Below are 15,947 nucleotides of genomic sequence, written 5' to 3' on the forward strand. Positions count from 1 at the left end.
GGGACCTGGGAGCCCAACACGGAGATTGGGACGAACCCAGGGTTCAGACCCTTGCTCAGAACAGAGGGTAATGCACTGCTGCTGTCTAGCATAGCTCCCAAAGAGGCCAGGTGAGCAGGAGGCACTGACAGACATGCTCACAGATGGAAGGACACTTCAGAAAGTGAGATGACAGAAGAAAGGAAGAACAGATGGCGCAGACAAGGACTCTGCTGGAGAAGTGAGAATGGCTGATGAAAAGCAGGGGAAATGACTGAACTGTGAGAGGAGCCATCAAGGCCCAGAGCTTATGAACCAAAGCATGATCTGACTTGTAGAGATGTTGAGACCCTTCAGATCATAATGATCAACCAGCAGTTCTGCCCAGGATGGCAAACCTTGGGCTTCAGGGGTTAAGTCAACCTCTGCCCATTAGAGACAAGGTATCATACAGCTATCTAGGGCTAGGGCTTCTGCACTGTCCACAGCGTCTAGTCCTGGCCACTGCCAGAGATGCTGGACTAGCCAGCCTGTCGCTCTGAGCCAGGACAGCAGTCCCGAGGTGACCACAATCACTATGGGTGTGGCTAGCTGGACCCTGGAGCGGCACACACACACCCCAAGCAGAGGTGCAAACCAGGCCCCAGGATTCCACCTGTTCTCCCACATCATGTTGGAAAGCCCCAAGCACCGCTCGCAGCTGTGCCGGTAAATCCTGCCACCTGCTCATCCACTCAAATGAGCATGATCAAAGGACCAGGGGCAAAGATAAGCTCGCTTCATAAACCTCCATTCTGCTGCTGAGCTCAGGAGGATGCAATGCCCTTCAGCTGGCCTGCTCCCCAGCCCCTGCATGTGGAAGCCCTGAGGACCCTTCCAGAAGGCTGGTGTGCACTACTTCTCCTCTGACCTTTCAGGGAATGGCCATCAGGAAGCTAGGAAGCAAGAAAGCAAGATCTGCATTTGAATGGTAGGTGGGACTCGCTAACACCCAGCCCAGGCCCCTGGGGAGGTGGGGGGGAACTGTCAGAGATCCTTACATGGGCAGATAGGTACACTGCCCACCTGAGACTACATCCAGCCCAGGCTCCTTGTCTGTCTTCACAACTCCAAATCTGCTCTGCTCTCCTGTTCGCCCTTGTCCAGTTCCATGCAGCTCCTACCACTCTTGGCCGCTGCCACCCGTGCACCAGATTCTCACCTAGGCTCCTCCACACACAACTTCCAAGCTCATCCACGTGTCCCTCTGGGCAGTCCACATTTAAGCGCACCAAAATCTAACAGGGAGCTTGTATTTGTGGCACTGTTACAGTCCTGACAGGCATTTGAGGACTTGTAATTCCCTTGATTGCTCATAGCACCCAGTGGAAGGCAAGGTAGATTTGCACCTTACAGAAACCAAACACACTGAAGCTCACTTCATCAGATGCTGTCCCAGCCAGAAGCAAAGCCTGCACAGTGGGAATGGAGGAAGTCACGTGACAGTCACAAACAGTACCTATAACAGAGTCCACAGCTCAATCAGCCACGAGTTGTGCAGGAACTCTAGCAATACATTCCCACTTCACCCCCACCAAGTCAGGGGGTCGGACTTGATGATCTGTTCAGATCCCTTCTGACCCTAGAAACTATGAAACTTCTCATCACTTCTGAGAGCCATGCAGACAACTCTGTGCGGTGGGAGAAGGGGCAGGCTGCCAAGGAGGGGACAGTGCCAGGGCGCAGGACCAAGTAAGCAAAGTAGCCCTTTCACAACCCACCCAGGCATAGCTGGGCTGGGGACTTCAGCACTGGGATGGAAGCTGGAACCACCAAGCTGCTCTGCTGAGGACATTCAGAGAAGTGTCTGGGCGTCCTGTCTCTGGCCTTCTTAGCTATGCTCTGTGTACACTGACAGAGGCAGAGGTTGCAAGGAGCTTCTGTGAATGCGATGGTGGTAAGAAGTTTCCTTTAGGAGCTTTGGACAAGGGGCAATCCTCACAAGCCACTCTTGGAGCTACCACCTAATCTCTTCAGAAGATCGTCATGAATTGCTGGTGCTTGAGGACACGTGGATGGTGTCTGCTGGAGCCCCTAGAACCTGGGTTAGAGGCAGGCTGCATGAACTTCTGCAACAGCTAGCCAGAGCTGGGTTTCCAAGCCTGCATGTAAGACCTGTGTAGGAGGCCTCTTGCAGGAACACAGGATCCTACTAAGCAATGCAGTGACCTGGTGAGCCCATCTGCTGCAGGGATAGCATCATGGTAAGACCAGCACGTCTGAAACCCAGGCAGAACCCATGATAGGGACGTTCCAAAGCTCCAACGAGGTTCCTACCTTCCCTATCCAAGGAGGAAAGCAGGTGTGAGAGCCTGCAAGGCGGGGAGGAGCCCTGAGCCAGCATGGCCAGAGAAATCAGAGTGGGAGGGAAGGCCCAAAAGGCACATAAGCCCCACCAAGAGACGACGACTGCCAGCAAGGAAGTGTTCTCAGAGAGAGAGAAAGAATGACCACCGCTATCGGAAGATGAGAAGCAGCCCTTCACAGAGAAAAGCAGGAGAAGGCTCCCTGTCTGCTCAACCTGACAAGGGTGCTCCTTTGCTAAACGCAGCAACAGGGAGGAACTGAGGATTAAGAAGTGACCCCGGCCTTCTATGGCCTTTGAGCAGGGGATGAAGAGGGGCAGGACCAGAGTGCTCTCTGAAGCTGCCAGATGGGCAGCGGTGAGAGAGAGAGGACAGAGCCCCGTCTCGCTGTCACAGGAGGGGTGCTCAGGCTCTGCTGTGCCCGAACCCAGTCTTCTGCGTGGCAGACGCAAACGGAAGATCCCCAAGAGACTTGTTTTTGTGTAACTGTTGGGAGCCAGGAGACTCCTCCTCCAGCTGCTGCTAATCCATTACATGCACTCAGTGAGGCAAGCAGACACATCAAACACACTGTCATGTCTTTGATGTGCTGTTCTTCAGAAGGGGAGCGGCAGACAGATTAGATTCCCTCATGTAGTGATCTGACAGGGCCTGTAAACATCTTGTGCAAGGACTGCAGCACGCCGAGGAGGAGGAGCTGCCTGCAATAGCTTCCAGACCTTCTTCAGACCCAATTAGGCGAGATGGACACCGGAGACCCAGGGGAAATTCCAGTGGATTTAGAAGACTTCGCCTCACGCACTTCCAGCAACACCGCTCTCCAGGAAAATGCCTCCAAATGGAAAGACCAAGGAGGATTCTGCAAATGCCAGTGACCAGGGAAGTAACCCACAACTACCAGGGCATCCATTCTGAAGTCACTGCAAGTTGCTGTATGCTAACCAAGGAAACCCGCTGGGCCTGCAACTTCAAGCAGGGGAACACTAACCCTGACCGCTATGTGACCAAGTCATACATGGCTGCTTTGCTGCTGCTCAAATCTAACGAGCAGTCCAAACGGCTGAGCTCACCTCCCAGAGGGCAGGAAATGCCAGCTGCATCTTACGAAGTTAATCATAGTTTGCACTTCAGTCGCACTTTGTGTCTTCAAAGAGCTGTACGTACAGTCACTAGTAGCATCACAATAACCTACAGCAAATAAAACTGCTTCAAAGGAACCAACTGCACAAGAAAGCTCACTCCTTTTCACTGAGGAAATACCAGTCAGTGTGTAAGCAAGCCACAGAAAGACTATTTGTCACTGCTCACAGGTGGCACCCCACCATCCAGCAAGTATTTCCTCGTCTGAAAGAGGAAATTAATGATAGCAGCATTTCACCTCTGGGTCTCAGCTCCTCAGCACAAGACTGAACCCCCTCTGGGAGGGGGTCACACACCTGGAAGACAACAGTAGTAGGGTATGGGTCAGATCAGACCCCGCCTGGCTGTCCTGGAGCTGCACCCTATTCAACTGACTGCACAGGGGATACAAATCTCAGGGCACTGAGTCAGTCAAGAGAGGAGGAAAAGAAAAATTCATCATCATCCTCATCCTCATAATAGGCACCACCCAAATGAGCACCTATCACAGCAACAGCTCCAAACTCTTTTGGGGCAGTCATGAAGAGGAGCACAGGCTCTTCAAAGGGATTCTCTCTGAGACAAGACATTTTCTTGTCTAAAGACACCTTCCATATATCCGGGGAAAAATCACGCAAAGCTGCAACGAGTGACAGTGATAAGACCAGTGCCATGAGCAAAGATAGAGAGGGCTCAGGCAGTTTAGGATTTTATGTCCAAGAGCACTAAGGCTACCTCTTGATTATAAGACTCAACATTCAAGACTAAAAAGCAATCAGTAATGAGGGGAAACAAGCACATTCAGCTGGCCACCTTTTACACAAGGCACCCAAGTTTGAGGGGTTGGCAGAGATTGGAGCAGGGCCAGAACACAGCTCCGCCAGCAGACGATGCGAGCAGCAACAGCTTGGTAAGTCTGAGGAGGAGGCTGGTCACCAGTCGTGCACAAGAGTCAGATGCACACTGGGGACGAGCAGGGGTGGCTGCTCTGCCGGGAAGGTGAGACCTGCCACGGCTGTTCAGGTGCAAGCCATTCAGATGACAGCACTATGAAGGGCAATCAGCCACCCCACAGAGACACAGCTTTCAGCGGCAGCACTGCCAAACAAGTCAATGGCAAACAGGCTGTTCCAAAGAGGACCCTGGGACCACGTGACAGAAGATACAGGAACGGGCTTTGCTGCCACCGACAACCATGGGATGGCAGGATCACTGCGGGCCCTGCACAATGGGACCATACCTTCATGAAATACTTAGGCGAGGAGGTCCCAGCCAGTCCAGATACACAAGGAGATGCCTGAGGAGCAACGCCTGCTTCTCCTTGGAACCAGTGCAGCTGGGAGCTGACACTAAAGGCTAGCTCTCCACAGCTGTGCATGTCATGCAATCTCTCAGGCCTTAACAAAGCAGACAGAAAAGACACAAGCAAACTCTCAGTGCTCCTGGCCACTGGATCAAAGGAACGATCCTGCACTCTGACTGTCCAGGTGGGACACAGCCTTCCACTCCAAAGGCCATGATGCTGTAAACAGATGCTCTCTGCCACTCTAAGGCCCAGTGCATGTGCTGCTGCAAGTCTGCAAGCACAGCAGCTAGCAGGGGCCACTTCCTCCTCCAGCTGCAGCTACAGCAAACATAGCAACACAAGAATCAGGAAAATCCAGCCCCTGCCAGGGCCTGTCTCAATTTCTTCCATCATATCCTTGGACTCCTCAGTCTTTCCTCCTCATCCACAGGCAGCCAGACTGAGTGCCTTCTCTGCCTGTTCCTCTCCACACCTCCTCCGCCTAGTGCCAGAGTTCCAGGAGCCTTTGGCATGACAATGGGTACTGATTTCTGAATGGGTATTTAAGTGATTTGGTACCAACCCCCCAACCCCACCAGTATTACCTGCTAGTGACAAACACTGCACCACAACATCTGCACCACAGAGTAAGAGCTACAAAAGTTCTCCACTTGTCTTAGAAACAGCCAACAGCAAAAAGCAGGAGGTGAGGACTGGAGAAGAGAGAGAATGAGCTAAACAGACATGGACATTGCATCATCAGGGTAGGTAAAATCCTACTAAAACAAGGAAGCTGACGTCCCCTTTTTGCTGTTGCCTCAAGAACCTCAAGCTTTCCAAAGCCACAAAAGAAGAAAACCAAAGAGAAGAACTGACCTTGGAGCACGGTTTATTAGTTTGACATTTCCAAACAACAGCAGCATTTTTAAGTCAAGGAAAGCCAGAAGGAAGCACCAAATATCGATTGTAGCAAAGTGGAGGCAAACAAACCAAACTTTGTAAGCCTTACAAAAACATTTAGCCAGTGTATTTAGGTACAGACAAAGTAGGAGCAGGAACAGGCAGGAAGTTTAAACAGGACCTAATCAATGGTTTGAAAATGCCACTTCAGGCTACAAGGGCTCCGGGCTTCCCTGAATCACCTATAGAAAACCAGCAGCTTGTCCAACAAAGAGCCTTAAGTAAGGACATCTGAGACAGCCAAGCAGACCCTCGGAAGTCCTGTCTCTGATGGCAGCCAGCATTTCAACAAAAATCCCTACAAGGGATGCCTACAGTAACATGTCCAAGGGGAAACATCATCCAGCATTCAGGCCATCAGGGACTGAAAGACCAACAACAAGGGAACACTGACTAAGCTAAAAAGACACGAACGCAGTGCAGGTGGTGAGGAATACAACTAAATAGTGCTAGTGCTGCAGGTCTGAGAACTCGGACTGTGTCCGTTGAACAGCAGTAACTCTAGCCCCTTTGCCGAGTCAGGAGTCTGCCTGAGGACAAGCACTTTCCCCTGCACACTCGTCGTTTACCTGCTTTGTGTAAAGTGCTGGAGGAGGGCCCACAGGGTCTGACTAGAGTGAAAGGTGTCCTGCAAACGGGAGCCGTCATCCAGCTGCAGTGCAATCCGCACCTGTAAGGAAGATCCACCCAATTAGACCAGAGCTGCAACAGACTCAGCATCTTCACAGTAAGACGTGTCCACATTGCACCCACCTCGAGACCCTCCCAATCCTGAACAAACCTGGCATTTTTCATCCTTGAAGGACAGAAACCAGGCCAGCCCAGTGAGGTGCACATGGGTACCATCATTCCCAAGTCATGTGGGTGGAAGCAAAGGCAGCACACCACACTGAGTTATGCCACGGTACAAGCAGGCACTGTGCATGTACCCAGCTCTCCAAAGAGCAGGGCTCACTGACATGCCCCTGGTGCTACGCTGCTTCTACCTCGGGAGCCAGCACATGCAGAGCAGGTGCAGTGTCTCGGCAGAGCACAGCCTCACCCCATACAGACACACCCTCACCGGCAGGGCTCTCACTTGCACCCCTGGCCTCCAGTTGAGGCTTTAAGTTCCTGACTAGCAGCCAGCGTCATTCTAAACCTCACAGACTGGGATCACAAAGTAGTCTCCTGACACTACTCTCCGAGTTTGTTCTCTGTTCCAGATGGTCTCACCAGATACAAGGCTGTAAGGGTACTCCTAATTCCAGGTCCCAGATATGATACAGGGAACAAATATCCCTCAGGCAACTCTCCCATGAAGAGGCAAGCCTTACAAAGCAGTGACTGTAAGCATGCACTTCTCCTCTCACTGGCTGCAACACCCCCACCTCTGAAAGAGGAGGGGAAAGCAGCTGGAGGAGATGCAAAGATGAGAGCAGTTTTCAGGCTGGATTTTTGAAGCTCTAACATGGACTGAAGGGTTTACTTTGTAATACAACGTAAATAACTTCTGCTGAGAGTTGTCAGGATTTCAGTCTACCGCTGCATCTAGTTAGAGACCCACAAAGCCAAATCAACAGCGCTTCCTTCAGTGGCTGCCCCCCAGCATACATCCAACACTGTGAAACGCTGCACTTAGAACCATCTCTGGTGGAGCCATGCCTTCCATCCACACCCTCACACCAGCCGTGCAGCATCCCCAAGCCCTCAGATTTCACCCAGGGCACAAGAGTCGAGTTTCTCCACTGTCAGATACAGCAAGACTCGTCTGAGCACAGGGGCCCAAAGCCTTCCCTCTGCAACGAAGCCTTGGGAGGAGACTGCCTGCAAAGAAACTCCATTAGGGAAACCTTATGGAGAATCCCCTGTATCCTCCCATGGGAGAGGGAGAGGAAGAGGAAGCCAGCCGTCCTCCCCTTCACATGAAACAGTGCCCCCAAGCCTGGCTGATCCTGTGCTACTTGCAGAGGCGCTCTGCACTCCAGCAAAGTTCTGGCCCTCAAGAGATTCCTGGTTTCTTGACAGCATGGCTCCATGCTAGCAAGGATGACTCCTAGCCATGGCTTCCCCTGACCTTTGCCATGCGACAAGCTTAATCTTGTGCGTCCCTCACATGCTGCATAACAGACAAGAAACACTTGGGTGCTTCTGTGAAACTTGTCCTCTCCCTGGACCCTGTGGAGGGCTCTCTGTGCAGCACAGGGTCTATGCAGTGTGGGTCTGGGTGGGCAGGGGCAGGAAGGGACTTGCAGAAGTCGCTAAGAAAAGCCTTTTGGCTTTAATGTACCCCAAGGGACATGAGGAGCAATTGACAGCTCCAACCCAGCTCCCTCAATCAACCAGGTGGAGACCTGATCAGCTATTATCAACAGGACAGAGGATCTTAAATCTTAAGACTGCCCATAACATGGAATTATGTAATACTTCCAACTACCAGATTTCAACACACCAAAGATTAAAGTTGTTTGATCAAAACCTCATCAAGTGCTCTGTGCTCAGAACTGAACCATCCTTAACACCTGCAGGGAGCTGTGGAGAGAAGGAGCACGTGGACTTTTTATAACCCTGCTCTCAAATGTCAGTACCATGAGGGGGTGCTCATGCAGCTGTAGCAGACACTGCCCTCCAGATAGTTTTCACACTTCATGGGAACTTCCCAAAGTGCGAATAAGTAGAGACCGCTTGGAAGACTTTGAGATTCCTGGTAGTTCCAAAAGAAAATAGTTTTTCCATCATAGACCAGGCAAAGCTATTTTCATTCTTAACATTTCTTCCCGCTGGGTTTTCCTTAGTTGACTTCTCAAGATCAGACATCCTCAGAACATCCCGTTTTAGGGACCTAACTGCTGAATTCTAGCAGCTCACATTCACCGCTGCCAAGCTTCTCTTTCGTTCTCAACTGATTGCTCCTTACGGGTAAGTCAGTCATTGACTGCGGTGTGAAGAGAGGGTGAGCGCGCTGGTTGAGATCACCAGGTCCTGGCAGGGAAGAAGCCTTCTAATTTAACAGAGATACCGTTTTGATGATGCCGTTTGGTAGCATATGCAGCAAAACAGCTCTCCAGGTAGGCAGAATCTCCTGTAACAGCAGCATCTCACAGTTTCTAGAGACCCACAGCTTTCATTAGCCTGACAGAACTGACTGTGACCAAAGAGCCCAATTAGGCCAAGCACTTCTGGCAGGAACAACTGCTTTCTTCCTACAGGGATCATTCTGTAGGCCTTGCCTCTGCTGTGCTTGAGCTACTGGAGGAAGGCAGACAAAAATCAAACTGAAAACCTTAAGCCTCTTCTTGAAAGGAAAACATGCTTAAAAAAGAAGCAGACACCAGACAAGACTTCAAACAATCTACAGGGATTTCTTCCTTGGTGGGGCTGGTGCCATCTGCCTCAGGTCCCACCCTCAGACTACTGCAGAGAATGCTGGGCGCCACGGACACTTCTGCGCGGAGAACAGCGAGCATCCGCAGCCACTAACAGAGGAGCTAAGTAGTTTCATCCCATCACTAACACGACCTCCTGTTTTCTTCCTTGCCCACGACCAGCCTTAGATTATCCTCAGCTACAGAAGAGTGATGACAGCTGACATCACCATGCTACAAGACTCTTGCCCAGACAGTCAGTCTGCCAATTGCATCAGATTTTGGGCAGCAGTTCAAAGCCAAGCATGTCACGAAAGTCATATTCAGTCAATTAAACAGTCTTAAAAATCCCAGGCTGAACATAAAGTATTAGAGAGAGCAGTGCCAATTAGCTGCTAAGTTTACAAACATGTGAGTAAAAGGCTGATGACTGTATCCCTAGGTTCATACCTTGTCATGGTGCCACCCCTTTCTCCACACCCCACGTACGAGAATCTCTTGGGCACTGCACTAGACATGTTTTGGAGAGGTCAAAGGTCTTTACAAACTGCAGATGGCAAATCCAAGGGCAATTACCATTCCCCTGCAGAGACAACAGGTCTGCTGAGCTGGGATGCACCTCAGGAAATTGCATCTCCTCCCATCACACAGCCCCATCCTGGACCTTGGCCCCCGTCCTATGCCGCACTCTGAGAGTTCATTCCAGCTCTGCCACAACGAGCCTCCGCTCTTAAGGACCAAGCTTGACCAGCTCCTCTTAGCACACAACTATTAATGATGAGCTTGCTTATGAAGTTACCCAGCAGTTTTACAAAATGCTTACTGTACTTGACACTGATTGCCGGTGGCAGCGAGTTCTTTTAGTTTCTATGTGCAGCAGAATTTAATGGCTGATGCCTTCCCCTCATCCTCTTGCTATGCTACGGAGTTCAGTTTACACTGTGTCCTAACACCTCTTTAGAGTAGCACCAGCCCTTTTCTTGCACCACACCTCTGTGCACTGCTCAGCCCAAGGAGCGCTCGTCGCCCATCGCTCACAGGCTACACGCTGCCCAGGAGACCCTCCTGCTTCTCAGCCCTCGTCTTTTCCAACCTCATCTTACTCTTTAAGATGGGACAACCTGACCCAGATGCTTGCTCCAGGTCGGGTCCTCACTGCAGAGTCCTGGCAGCTCCACTACCCCATGAGAGCGAGCTGGGTCCCTTGTTGAGTTAAAAATGACTGCAGGTGATGCCAGGCAGTATTGCCAATGCTCATGATTTTTAGCATTGCTCTTAAAGTCTACGCTTCAGGAATGTGAAAAACTTAGGTTTTTCCTTTATATATATTTATGTTTATATGCCTAAGAAAGAGCTAAGTTTTTCACATTCCCAAAGCGCAGACTTTAAGAACACCACCAACAGTCATGAGAGCTGGCAATACTGAGCCAGAACAGCTTCTATGACACCGTACGGCATGAGATCGCAGTACTAAAAGCTGCACAAAACACAACAGAGCCACGCGGCAGAGGTCTGGACGTCAGGGCAGTATGGCGGTGTGACGTATGGGAGAACGTCTTCCAGCAACGGTTAGCAAGCGGAAACAGGGAGCTAGTGCTGCGTTATCTGCTTGCCCCCACAAAGTCTGAGAAAAGTAGATATGAGAACGTCAGCCACCCGTCACCGTGACAGACAGATTAGCATTTCCAGACTCTACTTAAGCAAGATCTCACATATCTTATGGGTTTATTCCCATAAACAGCTATGTATCATGTCTAATGTTTTCTGTAAATACACACCTACCCGCTACCGGGAAAAATATTCTAAAAGCTTTTAAAGAAAACCAGACGTTGTGAGATCAAGTGACAAAGACAGGTACTCGGTAAAGCAAAGCATCCCTGGCACCTTACGTTATACCAACACGAGCCACTTGACCGGCTGCTGAAACATGTCCACCTGTCAGATGAACCCGCTCCTGAGCGAGGTGGCGAGGCGCCGGCACGACCACAAGCGGTCGGGACCTTAGCTTTTCATCTCGCCGCAAAGGAGCCCCCGCAACAACCGCACCCGGACGGGCGCGAGGCCGGGATCCCGCCACGCGGGAAGGGCCGAGCGCCGCGCCGCGCCGCGCCACCGCTCGCTGCTGCGCCCGGGCCCCGGGCAGGAACGGCCGTACCGTGTCTTCCGTGTCTGCTCGCTGACAAGACACCGGCACCATCTCCAGCTTGGCATTGTTGGGCAGCTTGGCAAACCTCCACTGCACGGACAGGTCCAGCACCGTCCTCTGAAACCTGCACAGAGGCGACCCCGCGTAAGAGCACGTGCCACCCGCGGGGCTGCCCAGCGAGGCAGGCTCCTGGCCGGCCAGGCCCGCTCGACGCGCAGCCCGGGCCTGGGGCCGGGCCCCCCCACGCAGCTCCCAGTGCCGCGGCCCACGCGGGCCTGCCAGGCCCCCTGGCCACAGCGCGGCGGGGACAGGGCCGGGGCCTGCTCCAGCGCGGCGGGGGAAGGGGAAGGGTGAGGGTGAGGGTGAGGGCGCGCCCGCCCCCCGCACTCACTTGAGGCCGTAGTCGCGGGCGCTGAAGCCCTGCTTGCCGCACGCCTCCTCCAGCACCTGCGGGAGAGAGAGCCGGGAGAGGGAGGCCCGAGCCCCGCGCCCCGCGCCCGCCCGCCTCTCCCGGCCCGGCCCGGCCGGCCCACCTGCAGCAGCGTGGTGCTGGGCCCCAGCCGCACCGGGACGCGCCGCCCGTTGGGGGCCAGCACCGACACCGACACCGCCGCCCCCCCGCCGCTCGCCGCCATCTTCGCGCGGGATGGGCCGGGCCGGGCCGCCGGGCTCCGCCCCGCCCCGCGCCCGCACCGCACCGCGCCGCACCGCCGCCTCGGCCCCCGCTCCCGCTCCCGCTCCCCTCGCGCTCCCGCGGCCACACGCGGGCCGGGCCCCCCTACCCTACCCCGCCCCGCGGGCACGCCGCCATCACGCGTGTGCCTAGCGCACCCCGCGGCCGTGGGAAGCGGTGCCCGCGGCAGCGACGCTCGTGTCCCGGTGCGCCACGCGCGACCACCCGGCCTCGCGGCCAAGCCGGGGCGTCTCAGTCGTGGCGCCCGCTCGCATCGCCCGCTGCCCCACGCCGCGGGGCCGGCACCGTCTGAGGCGTGGCGGCACGAGGCGCAGGTGCGCCACGCGAGCTCCGGGCAGCGAGGGCCGCGCCAGGCCGGTGCTGCCGCCTGCGTGGCCAGGCGGCTCGGGGTCGGCGTGACACGCCACGGCGCGGCGCGGCGCGGTGACAGCTGCCCCGTGCAGCCAGCAAAGCGGGGAGCGCTCGCCCGCCCGTGCGCGCAAGGACTGGGCCCGCGCCCGTGTCACGCAGGTCGTGCAAGCCCTTGCGGGTGCGAGGAGGGATTAAGCCTCCCTCGGCGCGAGGCAGGACAAGTCTCTGCGCGGCGCGGGCGCCCCGCAGTCCGGGATGGGGCAGGCGGGAGGCTGAAGGCTGAAAGACAGCAGATGTCTGGAGCACCGGGAGGACCTGTCTTCCCATAATTAACAGTGCACTGGAAGCTCCTGAGCAAGCAAACAGCTGCTTTTTCCAGTGAGGTGGCCATGTTAAGGCTAGTGATTATTCAGCTGTGGAAACCAGGCAGGGACCCAATTCAAGAAGACGGTCTCCTTTCTCACTAGGCCTCAGAAAGGTGGGCTTGTTTCCTCTTCCTCTCTGCGCTGGATGGCTCCCGTTCTCCCTCCGTCTGAAGCGTGCAGCTGTTTCCGAGGTCGCATCTGCAAGTAGCATATCCCCTAAAGCAACGCGTGACTCCTGGTCAAAGGACACTCTTTGAAGTAACTTAAGCTGAACATTTCCAGGTTGCAGGATCGGAGAGATGCCACTAGTTTCTAAAGGCATGTTGTAATCAGAAGAGCTGCAAGGAGGTTAAAGGTCATGTTTCATATCCAGAGCCACTTCTAATTTCAAATACTTCTATGAAATTAAAAGCATAGGGGCAGATGCAAAGGGGAGGGCATTACAACCTGGAGCTCATTAAACTGCTACAGAAAAGGATGAATTCATCAAGCAACAGCTGAAAATACCCTTAGCAATTCACATGCATGTCCCCAACAGGATCAATGTGACAAATCCAACCACCCCATGCATACTCACAGGTCTCCTATCCCCCAAAACACTGCTTCTTCAAACAGCTCAGCCTTGTCACATTCCCATGAAGACTCCAGGCAAGAGACTTCAGTGCCTGGGGGTATAGCTCAGTGCTACAGCATTTGACTGCAGATCAAGAGGTTCAAATCTGGGGGCCCCTCTGTTTTACTTCAGTCAGGGCAGCTAGGATCTGGAGCCAACTTGCAAGGGAAGTGGTGCTCGCCCCTGCCCTGGGGGTTTTCAAAAGAAGGCTAGATAATCACCTGGCCGGGGTCGTTTGACCCCAGTGCTCTTTCCTGCCCAGGCAGGGGGTCGGACTGGATGATCTGCTCAGGTCCCTTCTGACCCGAGCATCTATGAAACTATGACCTTGGCCTAGAAACGCCCTGAAGGTGCCTGGAAACACTTCTCATCACACCCCACTCCCTGTCCACCCCGGTGTGCTCATGGGCACAGAGAAGGCTGTAAACCGGTGCTTGACCGGAGGAGGAAGTTCTGTTTGGTTAGAACGGACAGGAAACTGGTGGAGAAAATGCAGCGTGCCTGCCTACGCTTACAGTGCCAGCCCCTCGGGTCCAGAGACCTGGAAAGCAGCTTGTAGTAATGCCACTTGTAGCGCTTACCCACCAGAGCCAGGTTATCGACAGGCCCTGGAGACCCCCAGCCCTCGCAAGCCACCCAGAGTGGAATGAGCAGCGGTTGGTGACAGACGAGGGCTCGCTCACCCCCAGGTTCCTTCTCCAAGACAGCCCGTCACCCCCCGGTACCAGAAGGACTTGCTGGCTTCCTACGCCTCTCGCTCCTACTCAGACAAACGCCAGGTCTCGGTGGCTGGGAGAGGGTGCCCGCTCCCCAGTGCTGGGAAGGATTTCCCTTAAGAGTGCTGTAGTCAGGGTGCGAATCAAGGGGAAACACGGGGGGGGGAGCCCCCCATAAGAGACAAGGGGCCCCAAGGTGCTGAGCCCCCCCATAGGAGACAAGGGGCCCCCTAGAAGATTTGAAAATCATAACTGGGAGCGGGGGGAGGGGTCTCCGATCCCAATGCTCCTTCACTTGGGTGGACTTGCTAATCAATGAAGCGGTTTGGGGTTTTTTGCCCCCCACCAAGAGTCAGTGTAATTCGAACCCTGGCTATACCAGAGCAGCCCAAAGCACCCTGTGCACGCTGGCCATCTAGCCTGGGGCACAGCTGCTTTGCACCCCCACGGCAGGACACAGGCAGTGAGGGACCTCCAGGGTCATGGACTCCAGTCCCTTTGCAATCACAGAAAACCATGTCAAATAACTCCTTCTGTACACTTATGAAGCTTCACCTTGAAGCTAGTTAGGGTTTTCCCTTGGCTGCTCTTCCTGGAAAGCTCTTCTAGACCCCCACTCCTGAGGGTTGGAAACCTTCTCCTCATTTCCAGCCCTGCTGCCAGTTTATATTCTTGTGGGCAGGGTTGTCCTGTCTTCTCCCTCCCTGGTGTTGCACCCTTCTCTTTTTGGGGGGCAAACACAAGCTCTGTTTTCCTAGGTTTAACAAGCCAGACTTTATTCAGGCCCCTCTTGTGAGACAGGGTCATGAGTCCCCTCATCCTCCGCGCAGCCCTTCTCTGCACCTGTTCCAGACGGGATTCTTTTTTTCTTAACGTGGGCACGCAGGCGACCAGAACTGCACGCAGCGCTCCACACAAGAATTGCTGTGCCTTGCACAGTGCCGACTACCTCCCTGGATACGTCCCAGGAGGGCATTAGCTTTCCTGGTGGCCAAGGATGTAGTAGTCCATTGGGTGCTGCCGTGGGATTGATTTCTTGACTCAGAAGGCTCTTGCCAAGGCTGGTGCCACGCAACAGCCAGAGCTGAGCAGGAAGTCCCACTGTGTCTGCCCCTGGCTCACGTCTCGGTCCCCCAAGCCATGCAGCTGAGCCCAGGCGCCAGCACCAGAGGAAGTCCTGAGTGCTAGCACGCAGCCACAGAACCCGACAGCTGGAGCAAGTCGTCCGGCAGCGACCTGAGTCCAGTCTCCCGCATGTCGCCAACTCCTTCCAACCAGCACAACTGCCGAACACAAACTGGGTGTAGCGGGCAAGTGGCCTGGGGGAGCTCACTGGCCCCACGTAAGAGATGCCTGCTCTTTTGACCTAACCCTGGCCTGACAGACACAACCAGCGTAATCAATGTACCAAAGTCATCGAACGTAGGCTATGCGCAATATTCAGCACGCTCCAACTATGTGGAAGTTGCGAGGCGCCTGCGCCATGGCGGTGACAAAGAAAGGGCTGTCACAGATGCTGCATTGCTGAAGGGACACCTCGACCCTGGCAGTGTAACAGGCCTTCAGTGAGAACACGGGAGGGGCAGACTCCCAGCTGACCAGCGGGAGCTGTGTCCTCCCTTAAATCCGGGAGCACCTGTCCTGGGTCCCGTCGCAGGCACAGCACTCATTCCTCCTCCGGCTCCAGCCCAGCGGCTCAGGCCCCGGCTGCGGGCGTCGGTCGATCCCCAGGCCCGGCCGGCCGGCGCTCTGGGCTGCTCGGCGCCAGCACCGGGGAACCAGGCAGCTTCGTCCAGGCCAGGCAGGTGAGTCGGGGCTCCCCGGGGCAGGTGTCCGCCACGTGGGCCACGGCGCCCCGCGCTTTGTCTGGCCGGGCCGGGCGCCCCGCGGGTCCCGGGGCGGTCGGAGCAGTGCGGGGCCCGGAACCGGGGCTGCTCCGCGCCCCCCCGCCGCCATGGAGGGGGAGGAGGCCGGGCCGGGCCGGGCCGGGCCGGGCCGGCCGGCGGCTGCCCCACGCGGCGGCCGGGCTG

General features: G+C 54.9%; 1 protein-coding gene across 3 annotated transcripts in view; it reads right to left on the reverse strand.

Annotated features, from left to right (window-relative positions):
* The window catches only part of ASPSCR1 (ASPSCR1 tether for SLC2A4, UBX domain containing), a 50,184-nt gene extending 34,379 nt beyond the window's left edge, over positions 1–15,805 (reverse strand). The window contains exons 1-5 of one of the 3 annotated variants that reach the window (XM_059731884.1): positions 14,473–15,805; positions 12,688–12,926; positions 11,570–11,625; positions 11,188–11,302; positions 6,258–6,358 (exon numbers count right to left, since the gene is read on the reverse strand). In XM_059731884.1, the coding sequence (XP_059587867.1) occupies positions 6,258–6,358; positions 11,188–11,229 (143 nt within the window). In that variant the 5' untranslated portion in view covers positions 11,230–11,302; positions 11,570–11,625; positions 12,688–12,926; positions 14,473–15,805. Of the gene's footprint in view, positions 1–6,257; positions 6,359–11,187; positions 11,303–11,569; positions 11,626–11,711; positions 11,840–12,687; positions 12,927–14,472 lie in introns of those variants that run through there. The other 2 variants (XR_009463766.1, XM_014595601.3) reach the window with 2 other exon arrangements.
* Between the last annotated feature and the right edge of the window lie 142 nt (positions 15,806–15,947).

The sequence above is a fragment of the Alligator mississippiensis genome, chromosome 8 (genome assembly GCF_030867095.1).
Source record: "Alligator mississippiensis isolate rAllMis1 chromosome 8, rAllMis1, whole genome shotgun sequence".
NCBI classification, from domain to species: domain Eukaryota; kingdom Metazoa; phylum Chordata; order Crocodylia; family Alligatoridae; genus Alligator; species Alligator mississippiensis.